The sequence below is a fragment of the Stegostoma tigrinum genome, chromosome 12 (genome assembly GCF_030684315.1).
Source record: "Stegostoma tigrinum isolate sSteTig4 chromosome 12, sSteTig4.hap1, whole genome shotgun sequence".
NCBI lineage: Eukaryota > Metazoa > Chordata > Chondrichthyes > Orectolobiformes > Stegostomatidae > Stegostoma > Stegostoma tigrinum.
The window spans coordinates 56,189,606-56,212,717 of NC_081365.1; the positions used below are offsets into that span (position 1 = coordinate 56,189,606).

General features: G+C 37.9%; 1 protein-coding gene across 3 annotated transcripts in view; it reads left to right on the top strand.

The window, feature by feature from the left end:
• Positions 1–17,988, top strand: part of il1rapl1b (interleukin 1 receptor accessory protein-like 1b) — a 1,291,549-nt gene extending 1,273,561 nt beyond the window's left edge. For all 3 annotated transcript variants that reach the window (XM_059650336.1, XM_048541139.1, XM_048541142.1), the window contains 2 exons: positions 333–401; positions 10,600–17,988. In XM_059650336.1, the coding sequence (XP_059506319.1) occupies positions 333–401; positions 10,600–11,321 (791 nt within the window). In that variant the 3' untranslated portion in view covers positions 11,322–17,988. The remainder of the gene's footprint in view (positions 1–332; positions 402–10,599) is intronic.
• The last annotated feature ends 5,124 nt before the right edge of the window (positions 17,989–23,112 follow it).

Sequence of the window (23,112 nt, forward strand, 5' to 3'; positions counted from 1 at the left end):
ATGGACTGTTTTGGAAATAAAATATTCAAATACATCTTCATGCCTTTAACTACCGAGGCCATTCTGTTATGGACCATGTGTCGTTGCTTACAATGTTTCAAACATTGCACTTTTGCTTGAGAGCTTTACATATAGAGCTCTGTAATGTTGTTGTAGGTACACTTCCAAAACGCCAAAAAATAATGCACTAATCTATAAGATGCTGTGGGATATTTCTATTGTGTTCATAAATTATTTCTATTGTGTGTTCATAAATTTATTATTTCACAGTATTTGTTGGCAGATGATATATGTTCTAACATTTATGCAACCATTCTCCCCTCCACTTATAGTATGGGCTGAATCGCAATCCCGTGCTACGCAACACTCTTCGTGCCCCACTATAATCGGATGGGAGAACAGTAAGTACAAAGTTAACCAAAACTAAAATCAAACTTTCAAATCTATCAGAATCAGATTTATAATTAACTATATGACATATTTTTAAATCTTGTTTCTTTAACTCTGCTATAAATTAGAGAAATAAATGGGCTACTGTGAACTTTCAAATAATCCCAAGAATGTCTGAGCAAGGTTATATTTTGGATCATTGACATGTTGATCAGACTGACAATAGATGGATCACAGTCATGAAATAGTCAGACTGCACCAGCCATTATGTATTTGTTACATTAGTTGATTGAGATTAAAAAAAATAATTATTTTTCAAATCGGTCTTATATAAATTGCTTGAGAGTCAGGACATGGCTAAATTCAAGGCAGTTAGGCTTCCGCTTCACTTCTCGGTTTGCAGATAAAACATAATTATGTATTTTCTCTTTTCTATCATACTTACAAGGTATATTGCAGGTAAGCCTGACCTGAGGTTCAAACCCACGCACTCTCTCACCAAGGCTGCTTACATTTATCTCTGCAGCACCTCTCATTTCTGCACTTTCCTCACTCTCTCTTTCACTGAATCTTTACCCATGTATCTGTAAATCAGTGTTGAACTTCTTCAATGTAATTGTGATAAACATTACCCAAATAAATGCCCTATATCATCTGGAACTGCAGCAACAATTCTCTGCATCACCTTAAAGCACCCTCACTTATTATCACTGTCCATATTGCTGCGTGCACCAAGTACAAAGTTTCGTTTGCAAATGGACTGTGCTCGTGACGAGGACCCGCTTACCTTCTGATATGGCTGTTTAACGGAATAAACATACAGTGCATTTACCATTGATTGATGTCGCAATACCACACTGCAAAGTGTTCCACTCCAGCCCAGTTTCCTACTGTCAAGCATAACCAGCAGCTTGTCTGTGTGTTTGCATAAAAGAACACATCAGTATGGCAATGCTGATAGCCATTCGATTCTAGCTGAGTTGCTGATCCACAAACTGGCCTGGCAAAGCAAGACAAAGTAAAATATGGATGCTCCAAGCACGCAGATAGGCACTTTGTCAGCGAGTGGAAGGAGAGCAAGCAAGCAGCCCTCTGATGTGGTCTGGCCCAGCCCGTCAGCTGGGTGCTTGTTCCTGCCATGTGTCACTGCAGCAGCCCGTCAATGCTAGTTGCCAGTGTGCCCTGCAGCGCAAGTCTGTAATTCATAAGCATCCTGCAGGTAGGGGCGAAAGAAGTGCAACTCCTGAGGGGTTAGCAGACAGCAGGTGCCAATGTCTATGAATGAACGGTGCTTGCAACTAGTATCCGTGGACCATGCTCTACGATGCTGTTGTGTGGTAAACAACATGGAGTCTCTTTGCACCAAGGAGTGAGTTGAACTCACTGTGACTTCCGTGTCAAGAATTCTCAGTTTCTCATTTGCACACAGTGAATAGTACAATAGGAAGCTACATATTAATGATGTGAGATGTGTGGTTAATAAGTTCATTAACATGGTATAAATCCCCTTAATAGGCAACTTGCTGCTGCCTAGTGAGAACCTCGACTCAATGCCTGGATCTTAAACAAAAAGATACAATGAGATACATCTGACATCAAGATAGATCTCACTTCCACAATATTTCTGCATCTCCAACTATTGCTTGCCCCATTCATATAAGATCTCACCCTATACGTTTGAAACTTTTTTTGAAATACCTGGGTATTTAGGGAGCCAGTAATTCTCTGTTGTTTTTCCTTGGCTAGACAGTTCGCAATTGTGAAGTAGCATTTTATAATCTCAACATTACTTATCCTATTGTTCTATTACAATTTGACATCTCTTAAGGATGAGTAAAAATTCGATGAGGTTTTACATCCAAGCGCTCATTAGAGAGCTGTGCAGGTCTAGAAATCTAGTTTTGTTGAGGTGGGGGCTACTTCCCACCTAATTTTAAAACTGTTGTAGCACATCAATTAATTACAGAAACTTCCTGATTTTACAATTGCATTGGATTTGCAACACCAGAACTGGTTGAAAACGTATTCTTTAGCATCATGCACCTTCAAAAGATTGGTGCTTTCCTCACGTGAGATTTTCTTCCAGAAGTTTGAGTGCCATTGAACCTTCTTCTTAAGGTTTCACAAGAATATCACCCTACAGGTTGTCAGGAACAAAAGGGATAGTGTTGGATTGCAACAACAAGAATGCTGGACAAGAAGTTTAGGTTTGGAAACTTTTAAGCCGAGCTGAAGTTGAAATTTGCCCTGATTGAGTAGCTGAATTGTCATAAAGAATAAACAATTTGGAGACACTGCACAGAATATGCAAGACCAAATTTACATTTCAAACGGCTGCGAGGTATTGGGGTCTCTGAAGCTGCCCTTTGGTTTAATGAGCAAAGATAGTAGGTTTCTGGTGAATGGAAATTTCAGAAAGACCTAGTTCAGCACTGAAGACTTTATACAGGCCAAGCATAGTTTTCAGCGGGGGAGCAAAACTATATACCAGGATTTTATTGAGCAGAATTGCAAAGAGCCATGATCTACAGTACTGAGGCATAGAAAATATGACTAGTCAGAACAGGAAGGTTTAGCTGAGCAGTATGAATGAGGCACAGTGCTGTAACAATGTTTTGCACAGAGATCGCAATCTGAATAACTAGAAAATATGAGAATTGACACAGATAGCACAGTGACAAAGAACAGAAAAGCATGCAAGTATTAAGTACAGCACAGGCAGCACAACAGAGAAAAACAGCAATTAGCGTAAATGGTTTGGAACTGAAGGACAGAAATGCATGAGGATTAACGGAGGATAGAAGCCTCAAACATAGAGAAACATGAGAATTAGTAGAGATGACATAGGTTTGAACCATGAGGGCTGGTAAAGACGATGCAGAAATGGGAAAGAGAAAATCTCAAAGATTTGCGTAGATGGACATGCCCAAAATAGCAAGAACAGAAACATTGGATTGAGTAGCACAGAATTGAGTTGGAAGAACATTGGTTGATTTTAGGAACAATTACACAGGATATCAGAGATACAGGTGGGGGCTGTTGAGGTACAGTGTTAGGTCCCCCAGCTGTGAACCAGGCAGCCCACATTCAAGTCCCACTTGCTCCAGAGGTGTATAATTAAATCTGTAAACAGATTGACGAAAAATATCTATAAGAAATGCAGTAACAGGTGAAAGAGGATTGAGCATAAATAAAATTCCTATGACTTAAATAGAATTGCTGTCTAACACATTTCTTCTTTTGATTCCAGTATTTATTTATGCTTCTGAAATTCTGGAAATCTCAGAATGCAATGTGGAAGTCTAAGCCCTTGCTTCTTTGGACATAACAAATCTGATCTCATTTCTATTTTCGTATGGTCTTATACTGTTTCTTATGGCCACGCACCAGCATTCACAAGGTTGGTGACACTCCAGCCACAACACCTCTATATCCTTCATGGAGTTTTCCTTTGTCTGTTGTTTTTATTTGCAGTGTGTCTTTTCACTACTATTTTTCTTGTACATTTCCAATATTCACACAAGGCCATTTAATTTTCAACTGATTAATAAACCTCCCAGAATTTGGAAGCCAGTTATTTAGACAATTATTCTACTTACTCCCAATACATTATATGGCAGCGAAGGATATTTCTGAATGCATTCCTGAGCTTTACCAGGAATCTACAAGTTGAACCCCTGACACGCCCAGCGAAGGTCGAGTATAGAACATAGAACATAGAACATAGAACAGTACAGCACAGAACAGGCCCTTCAGCCCACACTGTTGTGCCGACCATTGATCCTCATGTATGCACCCTCAAATTTCTGTGACCATATGCATGTCCAGCAGTCTCTTAAATGACCCCAATGACCTTGCTTCCACAACTGCTGCTGGCAACGCATTCCATGCTCTCACAACTCTCTGCGTAAAGAACCTGCCTCTGACATCCCCTCTATACTTTCCACCAACCAGCTTAAAACTATGACCCCTCGTGCTAGCCATTTCTGCCCTGGGAAATAGTCTCTGGCTATCAACTCTATCTATGCCTCTCATTATCTTGTATACCTCAATTAGGTCCCCTCTCCTCCTCCTTTTCTCCAATGAAAAGAGACCGAGCTCAGTCAACCTCTCTTCATAAGATAAGCCCTCCAGTCCAGGCAGCATCCTGGTAAACCTCCTCTGAACCCTCTCCAAAGCATCCACATCTTTCCTATAATAGGGCGCCCAGAACTGGACGCAGTATTCCAAGTACGGTCTAACCAAAGTTTTATAGAGCTGCAACAAGATCTCACGACTCTTAAACTCAATCCCCCTGTTAATGAAAGCCAAAACACCATATGCTTTCTTAACAACCCTGTCCACTTGGGTGGCCATTTTAAGGGATCTATGTATCTGCACACCAAGATCCCTGTTCCTCCACGCTGCCAAGAATCCTATCCTTAATCCTGTACTCAGCTTTCAAATTCCACCTTCCAAAATGCATCACCTCGCATTTATCCAGGTTGAACTCCATCTGCCACCTCTCAGCCCATCTCTGCATCCTGTCAATGTCCCGCTGCAGCCTACAACAGCCCTCTATACTGTCAACGACACCTCCGACCTTTGTATCGTCTGCAAACTTGCTGACCCATCCTTCAATCCCCTCATCCAAGTCATTAATAAAAATTACAAACAGTAGAGGCCCAAGGACAGAGCCCTGTGGAACCCCACTCACCACTGACTTCCAGGCAGAATATTTTCCTTCTACTACCACTCGCTGTCTTCTGTTGGCCAGCCAATTCTGTATCCAGGCAGCTAAGTTCCCCTGTATCCCATTCCTCCTGACCTTCTGAATGAGCCTACCATGGGGAACCTTATCAAATGCCTTACTGAAGTCCATATACACCACATCCACAGCTCGACCCTCATCAACTTTTTTAGTCACATCCTCAAAAAACTCGATAAGGTTTGTAAGGCATGACCTACCCCTCACAAAGCCGTGTTGACTGTATTTGATCAAGCCATGCTCTTCCAGATGGTCATAAATCTTATCCCTCAGAATCCTTTCTAACACCTTGCAGACGACAGACGTGAGACTTACTGGTCTATAATTGCCGGGGATTTCCCTATTTCCTTTCTTGAAGAGAGGAATTACATTTGCCTCTCTCCAGTCCTCAGGTACGACTCCAGTGGAGAGCGAGGATGCAAAGATCTTCGCAAGTGGCGAAGCAATTGCATTTCTCGCTTCCCAAAGCAGCCGAGGACAAATCTGGTCCGGGCCTGGCGACTTGTCAATCTTAATGTTTGACAAAATTTTCAGCACATCAGCTTCGTCTATCTCTATCCATTCCAGCATGCACACCTGCTCTTCAAAGGTTTCATTCACTACAAAGTTCGTTTCTTTCGTAAAGACAGAGGCAAAAAACTCATTTAGGGCTTCCCCTACCTCCTCAGGCTCCACACACAAGTTCCCTATGCTATCCCTGATCGGCCCTACTCTTTCTTTGATCATTCTCTTATTCCTCACGTAAGTGTAAAATGCCTTTGTGTTTTCCCGGATTCCTTCTGCCAAGCCTTTCTCGTGCCCCCTCCTGGCTCTCCTCAGACCATTTTTGAGCTCCTTCCTTGCCTGCATGTTTGGCACAGATCAATCCCTGGATTTGCATTCTGAAACGTCCAATGTATTTTGACAGATTTCCTAAATCCCTATGCAGTCCCCAAGTTGGAGATACATAATCAGATCATTAAAACTTCCCCCAGGGTCTCCAAACATCCCCCACACCTTGCGTGCTCCCTAGACTCCACACAATACCTGAGAACCTGCACACTCTCCTAGGCATTATATATTCCTACAGACTGTACACAATCCCTCAGACTCTGTACTCTCCATTCCAGGCCACAGGCTTGACACTTTTAACCATATCCTGTGCATTGCCCCAGCCCTAAATGTTTCAGACTCTAGACACTTCCCCAGACTTGACATATTCCTCCAGACCTTGCCATCAGCCCAACTTCGGCTTTACAATGTTCATAAATAGTCTTCGCTGGATTGGGCTAAACTGAAATGAGGGGGGATAAAAATATTGTTTTAAAAACCAAGGGGTGTTGAAGAATTTCTTCACTATTTTTAAAAAAAGGTACCCCGACACATCGTAAATGCTGGCTACTCTAGTTTTGTTCAAGCTGTTGGTCAAATGGTGACAGAGTCTGTATTGAGCTGAATGAAGATTCCATTACTCAACAGTCCATCAGTAATACAGACTTAGTATTCTGGAAGCTAAGGAGTCAGCAAATTACTGCTCCTCAGTCAACCCAAGTTTTGGTTGTATCTCTTGGATCAGGAGATTGTTCTCTGAGTTGCCAGTGTCTTCAGAGAGTGAATGCTCGCAATGCTTGCACATTGTACTTTAAGTATGGAGTCTAAACTGTACAAAATAATCCAGGTGTGGGCTCATCAATATTTTTTAAACATCATAGCAAAGCTTCCTTACTTTTATTCGGAATCATACTTGCAATCAATGCCAAAGATCTATTTGCTGCCTTAATAACTTTATTTACAGCAACATCCCGTCCCCTTTGCACTTCACAATTCTGCATTTATATAATATTCTGGTCTTCTTTGCTTCTCACCAACATGGACCTCAGGTTTTCCTGTATTTTGTTCCATCTGCCAAACATATGCCCATGCATTTAACCGATGCATATCTCTTGGAAGAATTTTTGTATTTTACTCAAAAATTGTTTCTTGCCAATCTTCATATCATTAGCAAATTTAGCTACAATAGTATGGGCCCTTCATCCAAATCATTACTTTATTTCTAATATTTGAGGCCCCGGCACTGATCCCTGCTGCACTCTACTCATTATTAGTTTGCCACTCTGTCAATGACCCATACATCCTGACTATTTGTTTCCTGTTAGCTTTCTAAGCCTCTGGACGTCTTGTATCATGCCTAACATCATGAGATCTTATATTGTTGCATAACCTTTTTTTGTGGCAGATAATAGATTTTTTGTTTTGGAAATCCAAATATGCCATATTTACTCTGATTAACTTTCATCCATACTGTTTTCTTGTGATCTTAAAGAATGCCAAGAAATCACTCAAGCATAATTTCTATTTCATAGGAACATGCGACTCTGCTTGATTTTCTACACTATACAGCCCTTTATAATTTTCTGATGTCCTGATACTATTTTCTAACTCAGCGATAGAAACATTTTCCCAGTGTCAAATGTTAAATTTAGTGAGTTATAGTTGTCTATTCTAGCTCCAACCCCACCCCGCACCCTGTCTTGAATAGTCGTGTTATATTTGTGATTTGTGAGTTCATTGGGACTTTTTTAAGAAACAAGGACATTTTGGAAAATTACAGCCAACATTGTCAGCATCTCTGCGACTACTTTTAAGGCCTTAGGAAGCACACCATGAGATTTAGTCAACATGTCAGCCTTTAGTTTATTCAACACTTCTTTTTTATGAAACAACCGTGACAGTAAGTTCCTCTCTCTTTTGCCAACTGCTGTTCAGCTGTTTTGCAGATATTTTTTACATCTTCTCCTGTGGAAATTATACAAAATTCTTGTTTACCTTTTCTTTTTATTTCCATTTTTTACAGTCTCACACTCTAAGGCCACCAGTGCTCACTTTAGTTGCACTGACATGCTTTCTTTTGTGTACGTGCAACAGCTTTTATTGTTTTTCTATTGCTTGCTAGTTTTCTCTCATTTCTCTCTCTCGTTTCTGAGTCATTCTTTGCTTCTTCCCAAAAACTTCCTCAATCTTCTGGGTTGCTGCTAATTTTTGCAACATTGCAGTCGATTATTTCAAATTTGATACCATCTTTAACTTCCTGTGTTGGCCAGAAGTGATTCTCATACATAGGGTCATTGATTCTCAACAGAGCGTGTCTATGTTGAGAATTATTAAATATTTCTTTAAGTGCTTGCCACTGCTTCTCTATTTATAGTCATTTCACTCAAGTTAATTTCACCAATCGTGTCAATTCGAACAAATTAGGTGTTATAGTTGTAATTACTTTGAAATGCTCCGAAATAATTGCAACATAAACTATTCGCATCTAGTGACAACACACCATGTATGTTTGTTTTAACATAATCAAAATTCTGAAAAATATTCCATGTACAGCCTTTTTTCTAGTTTACATTGTTCAAATATTATGAATTCCCACGAGAAAACATCACTTCATTGTGCTGGAATGTTTTTGTTGACAGTGTATATGCATTGTTTCTAGTATGCATTGGAAATGAAAATATTAGTGTTAAAGAAAAGAAAATTGTGTTTTTATATGGTACTTTCACAACCTTTCAATACTCCAACAGGCCAAGCAGTTAATAAAGTTGTGGTAGTGGAAATGAGATGAGAGGAGGCGTTCACTAAATCATTGGAAAAAAAAAACTCTTTGAAACCTATCATTTTGACCTTGATTTTTGGTCATCTGTCCTAATGTCTTCTTATGTGACTCAGTGTAGTTTACTGTGTACTGTTGCTGGATTGTACACAAGATCCTTTATAGAACATGAAACAGCAGATTGGTCTGTCATATAACATCTTATCTGAGAGATGGCATCTCTGTGCCCGTTGAAATGTCAGCTTGAATTACATGCTCAGCTTTTGGAGTGGGGCTTGAGCTCCAAATCTTCTGACTCAAAGGTAGGGGTGCTGTCATTGAACCAAGGACTACATAGGATAGAATAATACTTGCCAGAGTAAGGATGGGCTGTAAATGTTGGCCCGGCCGGTGAAGCCCACATTCCAGAAGTTAATTTTAAAAAGACTCATGTCACACTCCGACCCTTCATCATTTTAATAGCTGCGTTTCAGGCAGCATGTGAAGTGTTTGCTCCGGACAAATGAGAGAAGAATTGAAGTTGAACACTTGAAATTTCATGATGCCCTTCAGAGTCTGACTGCATTATAAGTGGCAGCGACAGAGTGCATTATAAGTGGCAGCGACAGAGTCAGGGTCTGGTGCCAAACTCACCAGAGAACCCTGATGCTGAGAATCAACAGTTCCTGAAAATGCAAAATCATTTTGTTTCTTAAGAGTTTCTTTAGTATCTCAGACATTCTTGAAATGCTTATTTCTGCCTTGCACCAAGATTCCTATGATCACCAGCTCGGGAATATGGCTGGCTCTCTTGCTGGCAAGGATGTCAGCTGGTGCTTATCTGCATTTCCAGCCAGCCTCACCTTATTCCCACCAGCTAACGTGCCACCTAATCCATCAATCCTAGATTCCATTGGGAGGTGGGCCTGTCTTTTGAAGTTAAAATAGCCTGAGCCTCTCGTAGTGACCCAGAAAGTGTGGGAATCATGTGTTTGCAGAAGCCCATGGTGGAAACATCATGAAATCCTGTATAGTGTGGATTTAAAAGGGTTGAATAGTCTTGTGACTCTTTTTTTCTCTCAAGTAAATTTAACAGAAGAAAATACAGAGATATATTACCCGTCAGAAAAGAGATGATTGAAATGAGGGCAAATTTTGAATTCCAGCCCCGGGGAAAAGACTGGAGTAGATATGCTGCCCATGAAAGGTAGTGCCTATTTTCCCTGCATGCTGGGTTCATTTCTGCCTATGCTGGTTTTCCACTCAACAGTGGAACTTAAATTCTATAGAGTCTTGCTCTGTCAAAAATGGACTTCAAAGTGACCCGTCTTGAATTGTGAGAAATTGTCAGGTTATGATTTGTTAATTGCCATGACATTCATTGCCACCTGTATTTATTTTATTGCTGACCTGAAAAATACTGTAATTGGGTTTTTGCATCAAAAATGGGAGCACATTTAAAACAATTAAATATTGATTCATCCCCAGGAAGAAGTCACACAAGAACAAAAGCAAAGAACAAAAATCTGGCACTAAACTAAATATTAGATGCATTATGTTGTATTATTTGTTCTGACCCAAGTTCCAGTCTCTTCTTAAGATATTTCATTCCATGCTCATGAATTAAAACTTGGGGGGGATGAAGATATTTCTTCTGGACAAAAGTTTGCACGTAATTATATCTTCTTGTTTAGATGCATTTCAAATTTTACAACCGTTAAAAATCTGAGGAAACCTTCCTTATTTCTTTGCAAGTTGTTTTTGTACAATGTCTGGAGGTAGCCATTCTCAGTGACAAATTGGGTCTAGTGTTATGCAGGTAATTACAACGTAAACCAATTTATGTGAACAAGGATTCTTATCACTTATAAAATGAGATGTACTGCTTTACTTTCAGCATATGTTGAAGATGTGGCACGAAGCATTGATCAAAGCAAGAGGCTAATTATCGTTCTGACCCCGAACTATGTCATAAGGCGAGGCTGGAGTATCTTTGAACTGGAAACCAGACTGCGCAACATGTTAGCCACGGGTGAAATTAAAGTGATATTAATTGAATGCAGTGAACTTCGGGGAATTATAAACTATCAGGAGATTGAGGCCCTCAAACATACGATCAAGCTTCTTACGGTTATCAAGTGGAAAGGGCCTAAATGCAACAAACTGGATTCCAAATTTTGGAAACGTTTACAGTATGAGATGCCCTTTAAGAGGATAGAGCCGATCTCTAATGAGCAGGTTTTGGATGCTAGCGAACAGGGCCCATTTGGGGAACTGCAAACAGTGTCTGCCATCTCCATGGCAGCAGCAACCTCCACCGCTCTGGCCACTGCCCATCCGGACCTACGCTCTACCTTTCACAACACCTACCACACTCAGATGCGGCACAAGCATTATTACCGGAGCTACGAGTATGATGTACCTCCCACTAGCGGCATAATGCCCTTTACCTCATTTGGTAATCAACACACATACTGCAACATCCCCATGACACTTATCAATGGGCAGAGGCCCAACAATAAAATAAACAAGGAGCAAACTCCAGATGAGGTTCACACAAACAGTGCAGTACTACCACTTCTGCCAAGGGAGACCAGTATGTCCAGTGTCATTTGGTAACAACTAGTGGGGTAATTTGAACCCCTTCAGGTTACACAGTCCAGTGCCTGGGACCATGGCCTTGACTGCTGCTGTTATACAAAATGAAATATGAAAACACAGGGTCTTGTAGATAATTGATTTGTTTGTAACATCAGAGTCTTCCTGTTCGATTCTTGCCTGTCACTACCACATTTATGATTGTTTTCTATGTTCTCTGTTATTAGAACTGTTTTCAGAATTTTTAAAGAAACTGGCAAGCATAACCATGTCATACAGAGAAAGGAAAAAAAAACATGCTTTTTCATGATTGATGGAGATGGAAATGGCTTGGTTTTGACATTTTGTTGGGATGCTTTTGCAAGGTTGTGAGATAAATGTGTGAGGATTTTTTTTTCCACTTTTCATTCCAGATAAATGAAAATGCATTGAAGCCACGGTCAGTTTCCTGAAATGTGATTTGTTGAGGGTGTGTGCATTGTTACGTAACATATTAAGCCGTAGGCATTATATATCAGAGACACTGAAAGCTAAAGTGTATATTGTAGGTGATGTTTCCACGTCAGTACCATACCAAGTCAGTCTGAGGCACCCCTTCAAGTTCAGATATTTATCAAAAGAACATTCTGATCATTTTATTGCTGACGACAACTATTAAATAGAACTTTATGAGGTGAAGTAGATCTAGACCTAGCTCAAACCATTCATGATCACAAGATAATTATACTTTACCTAATTAATAATAAATTCCCCTTTTTGCAGATATTCGTCGTGGGTGGTGTTGAAAGAAAGGCATTTGCTTACAAAAATAAACTCATAATTATGATTAACAGAAAAGATCTATTATCAAGGTGTCCTAAGTAAATTATGCCCTTTTACAATGGTAAATTAGTCTTCCACAATCACGAGAAAATTGTGCAGAGATGTGATTCATTTTACTGGAAAATGCACTCTACAAAGGTTTTTTTTTAATGTTGACTCAGTGCACAATTCCCACGGTAATGATTAGGTTTTTTTTTGTTTAAATACTTTGTCTAAAGATGGTTAGGGCCATTTCTACCTCTACAACAATAAATGATATTTCAGAAGAAAAATATCTTGAGTTTTGTTTTGTGTTTTGACTGAAACTGAAAACTTTGGTTTTCAAAGTCAGATCACATGGGCATTAGGGCAGCATGTTTCTTACTTTTTATAACGTTTGTACGCTTATGTATTTTTTCTATTTGTCAGCTTTTTATTTGTTATTTACTTGTGGGTCAGTGTGTAGTGGTTTCTAATGCCTTGATTCACTCTTTACGTCACAGTTTGTTATGTAGGGACCACAAAAAGCACCAGGCTTGCTTGTCCATATCTTAAAATTAAAACTATTACTTTCAAATGTTGTTGTCATCTTCACTCATTCCCATGGTGGTAACTTCAGCTACATCTTCCCAGAGCATTAAATCACAGATTTTGGGTCAGATTATTTAGGTTGTTTTATGTAGGTTACTCTCAGATTCATTACTCATTCAGAAACTCAAAAAAAAGTGCCATTTCCACTTCACTTTATTTCATCCCTTTTTATGTCGTTCAAAGCCTAAATACCAAAAAGCATAGCAGTCTCTTCTAGCAGCATGTTTTCTTTGAAAACACGTGGTAGTTTTTTTTCACAGAAGCAGCATGCTTTCTTATTATAGACAATCAGTAGCTCTTAATAATAATCCTTCTACTGCCAAGTGTTCGTTAGACATAGGGCAACCAGCAAGGCATGATACTTGTAACAAAAGCCTTCCTATTTGGAGAAAGAGATGCAAATAAACATATTGTGCAATCCAAGAAATCCCACAAATTCTAGATTAGGATTTTAAAACAGAAAATTGCACATTTGTTTAGCATTACTAACTTGCCAATAAGCACTTAAAAAATAAAGCCATACGTTTGGCATTGCTCTCATTCTTCACATCCCTCGTATTCATTTCCTTTATTCATGTTCACTTTTACATTCATGCACCTTCTGAATATTAAAAGAAAGCCTTTCCTCCACAGTTCCTGATGTTTCCAGTTGATTGTGGCAGAGGTGCTTGGCACACAGTATGCCAAGCTACAAATAACAAAATTTATCACACAGACAATTTGATTGATTATAGGTGTGGATATTCACTAGGATCAAACCTTTGGACATTCAGGTGCTCGACCAATGGCTTTCCTACTGAACATACGAATGAGTGAAAATGTTCACTTAGTGTTGAAAAGACAATTGGTTCAGGTGGATTACAGGTGTAATGAGGATCAGGGTGAGATGGGGGACTTCAAACAGTTCAGGTACAACTTAGATGCATTTCCACAGTGTGACAGGAAGAGCATGCAAAGCTGGAGGTCCTCAGATGCCCAAAGAAATAGAGATTGTTTGAAAGAATGAAAAAGAGATTTATGAAAAATGTCAGGCACAAAAGCTTAGTAAAGAAGCAAGCTGAATCCAAAAATGTAGGGAAGAGTTGATAAAGGAACTAAGACAGATAGAGAGAGGATGAAAATAGATTAACAGGTAACATAAAGGTAATCCAAATATATTTTCTAAATCTGGACTCAGTAAAACAGTAATTAAAAGAAAGATGGAATTGATTAAAGATTTTAAAAGGAAATATTTAACGAAGACAAAGTGAGGCACTAAATATGCAACTGCATCAGTCAACATGAAAGAAGAGAATGCTACCACAGTAAAAACAAGATAGTATTTGAAGAATTGAATAGGAGAAAATTAGATAAATTCAAAGTACTTAGAATGTTAGAATGGCTGAAGTTAGAAAAGTCAGCTATACTTGATCGGATTAATACTGGATTGCTAAGGGAAGTAAGAGTGGAAATTATGAAGGCTCTGGTCATAATTTTTCCAATTCTTCTAAAATACGGAAGTGATAGCAGAGCTTGAAAAATTATAAATGCTACATTCTTACTCAAATATGGAAGAGGGATGAAACAGGCAACTATGAGCCAATCAGACTAACATTGATGATGGGAAATGTTTGAGGCAGTATCCTGCAACAAAACATACTGATTTTTGGAAATGTATGTGTTTGTAAATGAAAGACAGCATGGACTTGTTAAAGAGAAACTGAGTTTGATCACTGTCATGGAGTTACTTGAGGGAGTAATGAAGAGCATGCGGTTGACATGTAAACAGAGTTTCAAAAGATTGTTGATGAAGTATAAAGTACCATATAACTGACTTAGCAAAATTGAAGCCCTTGGAATTTAAGTGTCAGTGTGACAGTGATCAAAATTAGCTAAGAAAAAGAGGACAGAGATTAGAATTGAACATTTATATTTTTTTGATTGGAGGGAGGTACACCTAAATGTACCCCAGCAGTCAGCATTAAATTATTACTTTATTTTTATATTAATAATTGAGGTATATGTATATATAGCATTGTTTATGTGCTTATAGTTGAAGTAGGCGTACAAAGCAATAAACAGTGATGATAACAACAGACATCAAAAGGAAATAAACTGATGAATTGAGTTGACTCGCAGTAAATGAAATTTAACACCATGAAGTTTAAAGAGTATGTTTAGCAGAAATAAGGAGGTGAGGTAATATAACCAAAATAGTATTGTTTTAATGTAATGCAGTGACAGAGAAACCTGAGCAGGTAAATATACGGGCAAGACAGGGTAAGTAAAGAGGACATTTTTTACACTTGGCAGAGAGAACAAAAAATAAGGAAATCATGATAAATGTGATAACTCACTGGTTCGGCCTCAGGCTAGATTGTTCTGATCAATACTGGGCATTGCACTTTAGAGAAGACATTAAAGCAAAGATGATATACTGGAAAACCAGCAAGGATGTAAGATTTTAGATATACGGAGAGACTCCAGGAACTCCGATAAAAACAGCAAGAGTATTTCTATCAATTTCATGTTTTCATCTCAGATTTCCAACATCTGCAGTAATTTCTTTTCTATTGCAAAGAAACTGTGTTTTCTCCCTGCAGCAGAAAGGTTTAAAGGGAGATTTAATAGAGTTATTCACAGTCATGAAGAATTTTGATGCAGTAAATAAAGAGAAAATGGTTTCGGTGGCAGGGGTATTGTTAGGCAGAGAAGACAGATTTCGGATATTAGAAAAATAATCAGATGGAAGGGAAAAAATATACAATTAGTTGTTATAATCGAGAATGTGTTATCTGAGAGGGTGGTGGGGAAACTGAATCAATAATAACAAAAAACAGAATTGAATAATTACTTTAAAACCTGCAAGTTTTTTGGGGGAAATTCAGGAGAGTGAGACTGATTAGGTAACACTTTCAAAGAGTCAGCCAAGGAACAATCAAATCGAAGGAACTCCTTCTGCGCTGGATCACTCTTTGATTCTGTATCAACTTGACAAAGATTTGAACTTGGAGAACAGTTTATTTTTGAAAGGAGTAGAGTAAAACACATAAAACCATGGAACCTTAATAAATTAATCATTTTTTGTTGTAGAAATAATGTAATATTAGGTCTAACATTTTCCCATTTTGACCATCTTTAATTGTTTGTAATAGTAACATCAATATTATGTTATAAGCATTCAGTAGCTATAGTTTACACATGTCTTCATGAATCATTAAAGTCAGTTAATAAAGCAAAATATTGTAGGAGGTGTGCCAAATGAATTTACTTTCATATATTTAATTTAATTTATTGATTTAGTAGCACCATTTTTTCCCAACTTAAAGAAAATGCTGTAAAATCCTGTGTGTAGAACTCATTATTGCAGAAGTAATGTTCAAGATTTGCTTCTTGAATTATAAAATGCATTCGGCCCATATACCAATCAATTATACTGTGCTTGAGTCAAAGGAAGATCCCATTGAAACATAAACTGTACTAAAACTTCAAATTGAACCTGCTTGTCTACGAATGATTAAGAGCATTGGATTTCATGGGATGAAACTAATTGAAGGCGGTAGTTTCAGGCCAATAGTGTTTGGCATGCACTGTAATTGCAGTTCTTGGTTAGGCTTAAAACTGTTTTTTATTGAAATGTTTAGAGATCACCAGTTGTCTGCTAGAATATTGAATTTTTTTATGTTAATAAAGAAGAACAAGGTAACCAGCACTTTACTGACATGATAAAAATGCCGATGCAGTTCTAAAAGTGATGAATGGAGCTTTTTGTAATACAGTTAAGTATTGTGGACATGCTGGAAATCAATTATTGCTGGTAGCCCATATCACTCTAAAACACAAACTGGTTCAAAATCAGTGCCTGCATTGTTAAGGCAGCATATGTTACCATCTCAGTGCTGGGGATTATTAAAAATCTGCATGAATATGCTATCTATACACCAGATATTATGGTATATCCTGTACAGTTGTTTCAACATTTTACACCTAGATACAAATTTTATTTAAATATAAACTGTTCAATCTGTCAAGTCTATAGGTGCCCAGGTGCTTAGATGTTAACCAGCTGTTAATAAACTAGAATTTTAAAGTTGTACTAAAATAGAATTTGATGTGTAAACATTGCAGCTATGAAAGAAACTTCCACACTGCAACTGGAAAAACTTTACAAAATGGGTAAGATTTATTTTGCTTCCATTTATGATTGGCCTTATAAGCTGACACTAGAACTATTTAACTCACCAAGAAATAAAATTACTAGGTGTGATCTGACCAAAAACATTTCCTGTTTTATCAAATTTTATGGCACCTGACATATTTTAAATTAGGTCCAAAGATCCTATATGTTGATTGAACAAAGAACAACTTATACAAGTTCATCCATCTCAGATTATCTTTTTCATATTTCCAAAGTAGCATTTGTACAACATTGTGGCATTGCATAGGAGATTCATTAGCCATGTTACGGCCCCTCACTTCTACCTGGAAGTTAGCGGACTCAGTTTCAAACATTTTAGCAGAGGTTTAATTGGGTGCAGCTTATATACATATAAAATTTGAGTTGGGTAACAGAAAGGCAAAGAGAAAATGATTTATGAAAATAACACACATTCAGTATAGGATGACGTATTATTTACTCTAAAACCAGAGTAATCCTCTTTTTATTAACATAGTATACTCTTGATGAAATACCTGCCACTTAAGCTACCCAACTGTAGCAGGTGTTGCATATTTTTTGCTTTCTGTACTCAAGTTTATACAACCAAGAAAAACCACATATGACTATGAATGCTGCACAGTTAGCAATAGAGTTGTGGATTTTGCAATGTTGATTGTACTTGCCTTAACTTCGCATAAAACAAAGAGAAGAAAAGGAAAAGTGTAGGCAAGTTCAGTTCTGGATACTTTTCATAATTTGAGGAAAAAGTTAAGCCACAGTGTATTCACAGGAGACCTTGTAAACATGACATGAGCACATATTGCCCTGGGTTTGTTAAAGCACAAGGTGTATTTTGTCTAGAGTTAAAATACCTTTGGTGTAATTTTTGCTTTAGGTAAAAAAAAATGTTGAATGTGAAAAAAATCTTTATTACTTGCATATGAATATTTTTGTATCTGAAGGAGGTTAAGCTCCCTGCTTTATCACATGTATCTTTCAGAAAAATAAACAGGGTATGTGTTCAATTTGTAAATGTTTTCTTTTAGGATCACTCTTTAACTGGAAATTGCAAGATAATAATACAAACTTTTGTGAACTGAACAAACAATAAAAGAGTACAGATAAAATAGAGTTGGTTATCCACCATCTTTATTTTCCAATGGTAACGAATGGTTAACTGTTATTTAAGATTACGGATTATTCTGAAATGATCAATGCGATGTTCTATATTCTGCAGTTACAAATAAAACTTCCCAGCTTTGTTCATGCATCATTATTAAAATAAAACATAGCTACATCATGTTCAAAATAAATAAGGTATTTTTTCATTTTCATCCCTCACCTTTACCTCTCTGAATTGCTTCAAACATGAGAATTCTCTAAATCTACCATTAGTTATTTATTTTGTCTTGGCTTAGATGTGTTTTCCATAGAGGTTACAACAAAAAATACAATAAAAACGTGTGAAGGCTTTCAATCAATTTTAATTTAAATTTATAAAAAAAGAGAAATAAGTTTTAGTGGGAACTTTTATCAATCTTCCTCATTTAATGTGGATACTTCAAAAAGAGCCACCTCCTCGCAGAGCTAATTGATGTCCTTCGCTCATGTTGCTGCGGAGTAGAAAGCAGATCCTCATGCAGCGTTGATTGCACTTTGACTTGAATGAGAGCTGATTGAATGAAGGAATAACTACAGTCCCAGGTGGTATGAAGACAATGTTCACAGAAGGTAGTGAACCCACAGGTAAGACAGATAAAGGTTTTAGAAGTACTCTCTACTCAGCAATCTTGTGAACTGGAAATCAAAAGAGGACAAAGAAAACATTTTGGTTTTATGTAGAATTACAGCATGAAACAAACTATTTGGTCAACCTTTTCATGCAGCATTTACATTCAGCTTGAACCTCCTATCTTCCCTCATCTAACTTTATCGGCATAACTCTCTATTCCCTTTCTCCTGGTTTCCAGGTATATTTATTTGGATTCCCCTTAAAAACATTTCTAATCTCTCTCTCTTCCACTTCCTGTGATGGCGAGTTTCAGATTTTGAAATAACTGCACAGATGCCAATATTCCATCACCAAGTCACTATTTATTTACATGTACATAGTATACTGGCTGTGGCCAGGCAGCTCGGAATCAGTCCCTGAAGTCAGGAGACACTCTGAATCCTCCTGTGTATATTAGTCAGCCAGGGATCCCTGATTGATCCAGGTTAGCAACTCCAAACAAGGAACTCATAGTCAATAAGACCCACCTGGTTCCAATTACTACAGATTTGTAGCAAACTTTTGAGTATAGTAATTTCTTCTGAATTCCATGTTTGATTTTTTGGCGACTATTTCACATTGGTGGTCTCCACTTTTGATCTTTCTCCCCAGTGAAAACCCTCTGTGTATCAACCTCCGTGAAATAAAACATTTCATCATTTTAAAGACCTCCTTTAGGCCAATGCTCAGCTTTCTTTATTGAGGAGAGAGGCTGACACTTTTTTGCAAGATCTAATGCTGAAATTTTGGCGTCATCCTTCTAATTTTGTTTCAACCTCCTCCAGTGCATTCTTTTAATAATGTGGTGACCAGAACTGTATATAGTTTTCCTGAGTGTGGTCTAAGCAAGGTTTGACACAAATTTAACGCAGCATCTCTACTTTTCAATGCAGGCCCTGCAGAAATGAACCAAATTTGTATTGCTTTTGTTATAACCCTATTGACCAACACCAAACTTTTAATGATTTCTCTACATGTTTCTTTGGTCCACTATCCCATTTAGATTCTTATTTTCTAAACAAAACACATATATCCATTTTGAAATTTATTTACCAATTGTAAGCCCGTTCATCCAGATTTTTAATTCAGTTGGTTCTGATATAATGCATCTTTCTTCAAGGTGAATTGGTTTTAATACAATTGAAGAATTATCGATGTGCAGAATGCAAACTTTCCCTAATAGTATTGGATGTAATGCGATGTCATCCCATCGTTTTACATGTCATGGTTATTTTGTGCTGTTTTTATAACATGAGATCACACAAGAATGGAACTGTCATGTTATATCAGAAATAACTGTATCTATGTGTAATTCTTGACTTACCAAGGCTCCACCGTCAGTACATTCCAAACCTGTGACTGTTACCACCCAGGGCAAGAGCAGCAATTTTTCATGAAAACCATCACCTGCAAATTCCCCTACCAATCACACTCCATTCTAACTACAACTTTTTCACCATCCTTAAATGCTATGATTCAAACTCCTGGAATTCCCTTTCTAATGTAACTGTGGGTGTTGCTCCACTCCAAGACTGGCATCAGTTGAAGAAGGAAGCTCACCACCACCCTCTCAGGCCAGTAGGGATCCGCAGTAAATGCAGATTGAACAATTTGTTTTTTTCTTAATTACATACAGCATTGACCAATTCTCCCAATTTGGTGTCATCTGCAAAATTATTAATTGTGTTTTTAGTTCTAAGTCTAGTTCATAAATTTAAATTGTGAACAACAGTGGCCTGAATATTTACTCCATGTGTCAGTAAGTTGCCCATTTTCCTTCCTCTCTTCAGTTTTGTGTCCAGCTAGTTAACTATTGTGCTATTTGAATTTGCATATTCTGACTATTAAGTGATACTTCACTGAAAATGATTTGGGAATTAGATATATTCTATTAGGTATTTGAATATCCAATAGAAGTAAGTACATGATCTCTGGACATGAGGCACAGACCTAAACCGACTAAGATTACTGACCTATTTATTTCTACAGTTCAATCTACCAAATGATTTTTTTTACTTTTAAGCATTCAGTGGCTTAGGGAGTTTACATTACATACATGTTAGAAATGAAATGTAAAGATTCCTTTAACATAAGATAATTATGCTAAGTAATTGTGTGTACATTTAAAATTTCCCACATTTGACATATTTGTTAATATAGAATTAGGATTAAAATTGGATTTTATTGTCACATGTAGTCAAATACATATGTACGGTGAGAAGTGTACAATGTCACCATTCCTGGGTGCCATCTTAGGTACAAAGATTCCTCGGTACAAAATCTTCGGTACAAAGTAGAAAAATAAAGAAATCAAGTTAAAAGTTAAACATTACAGCCTTTCTTCGTGTTGTAGAAAAATAAAGGCACATTCACCGATTGGAAGATACCAGCTGTTTTGAAATTTGCATGTTTGTTGAAGTTAATCAACACCAGAAGGTGGCTACTGGATCTTATCACCAAGGAGAATCGATCAGAAGTCCTCTCCTATTTCAAATGCTTCCTACAGGCAACCAAGCTAAGAATTTCAAAACTACAAAACATCTATGAGAAAAAAGGATGAAAATAAAGCATACTGAGTATTCATTTACAAATCTGAAATTTCAGAACTATCATCACATTTCATCTTGCAAAAGTAAACAAAGCTCTCATTTAACTTGTTCAAAATTTCAGTTCACCCCTTTGCAGCCCATAATAATAAAGCATGAATTGTGCAGCAGGAGTTTCTTCTAGGTGAAGCAGCCAGGAATTTTACAGTGGAATAGAAAAGATAAAACAAATTGGCAGACCAAGGCACAGATGATATGGGACTCATACAAATTCCAGCACAGAGCATTCGAAGTAAAGGTGTTCTGCAATCGAGCCAGTTATCTGGCCAGGATGAAGCAAGGAGAGAAACACCACAGCCTTAAAATGCTGCAGAAAGACAAAATAGTGCCAGCTGAAGGTCATCCATTTCTTCAATATTATGTTAAGGAGACCTTTGAGATTCTCACAAAGGATATTTCAGGAGTTAGTTATTTAGGCACAAAGCTGCTCTTTATAATGCCATACCATCCATATGTATCAGCAAAAGCTAGCAATGTATCAGCTGGAAGGCACATGCAGCATTTCACATTGCAGAGTTAGACATTCTTCCTTTCCTAAGGAAATGTTTGGAATTGCGCAGCTTCAAATGTATCAGTTTGGAGGAGATGGCACAGTAACTTCTGGGTCAGAAGCCTTGAGGTCAGGTCAGTAGCCACATTTCACAATTCAGGTTGGCACTCCAGTACATTTCTGGATCAGAGTGTGAGAAGGGGGTTCTCATCATCACAAAACAACAAAATTCCATTCCAGATGCAATATTAATTCACAACTCCATCTGCCTGCTCCCACAGATATTTAAAATTTCCAAGTAATTTCAATAAAAATTCAATAAAAGAGCAGAAATTCAGGCTGATATTCCAATTTCAACTATGCCTCAACTAAAAACTTATCACTCTTCTCAGTATGAAATTTCATCGTGAAAATTTATTTCTGCCGTTGCCGGTGTGCAGTCCATGCAATTTAAAGTAATCCATTTCCCAAAAAGTGGTTTGCAATATTTCTGAAATGGCAAGCTACAATATAAATGTAAATCATTTTTATTTTCTCTCTCTATCACCTTTTATTGCAGATTGCATATTTGCTTCAGTTTTTGGATTGTGTCTAATTAGGTCCTGAATTGAAGGGGAGCAATGAATCAATGGTGAGTGTCTCTTTGTGATGAAACATATTAGGCACCCATTCCCAGATAGGGTCGGATATTACTTGCCTTCATCAAATGTGTTTTGGGCAAAGGGGACACATAATTCAGGGAGGCCTAGCCTACACGAAGCCCCGTAATACAGACGCGACAATGCTGTCACTTAGAAAGATTATTTGTCCAGGGTTTTTTAGAGAGAAGTTGTACAGGCAGAGGTGCAACAGATTACCTATGGTTAACCTGTCTGAAAGGTGGATGTGATGGCTGTCTCCTGTTCTTCCTCCTTTCTTCTCCCTCTTGCTTCATTGCCTCTTCCTGGACCTCTGCCTCTTGCTTTTCAGTCTTTCCCTGATTTAATTGTCAATGCCCTGATATCAAGGGCTTTCCCTCTTGATGTCCAATTTGTGGAGGATATTATAGATAAACCAGAACACCTACTTGGCTAATTACTGGAATACTCTTCCTGAGCTGTCCATGCAGTTGAACAGTTGCTTTGTACATCCTAACAGCCCATAAGACATAGGAGTGGAAGTAAGGCCATTCGGCCCATCAAGTCCACTCCGCCATTTAAATCATGGCTGATGGGCATTTCAACACCACTTCCCTGTACTCTCCCTGTAGCCCTTGATTCCTTTTGAGATCAAGAATTTGTCGATCTCTGCCTTGAAGGCATCCAACGTCCCTGCCTCCACTGCACTCTGCGGCAATGAATTCCACAAGCTCACCACTGTCTGGCTGAAGAAATGTCATCTCATTTCAGTTTTAAATTTACCCCCTCTAATTTTAA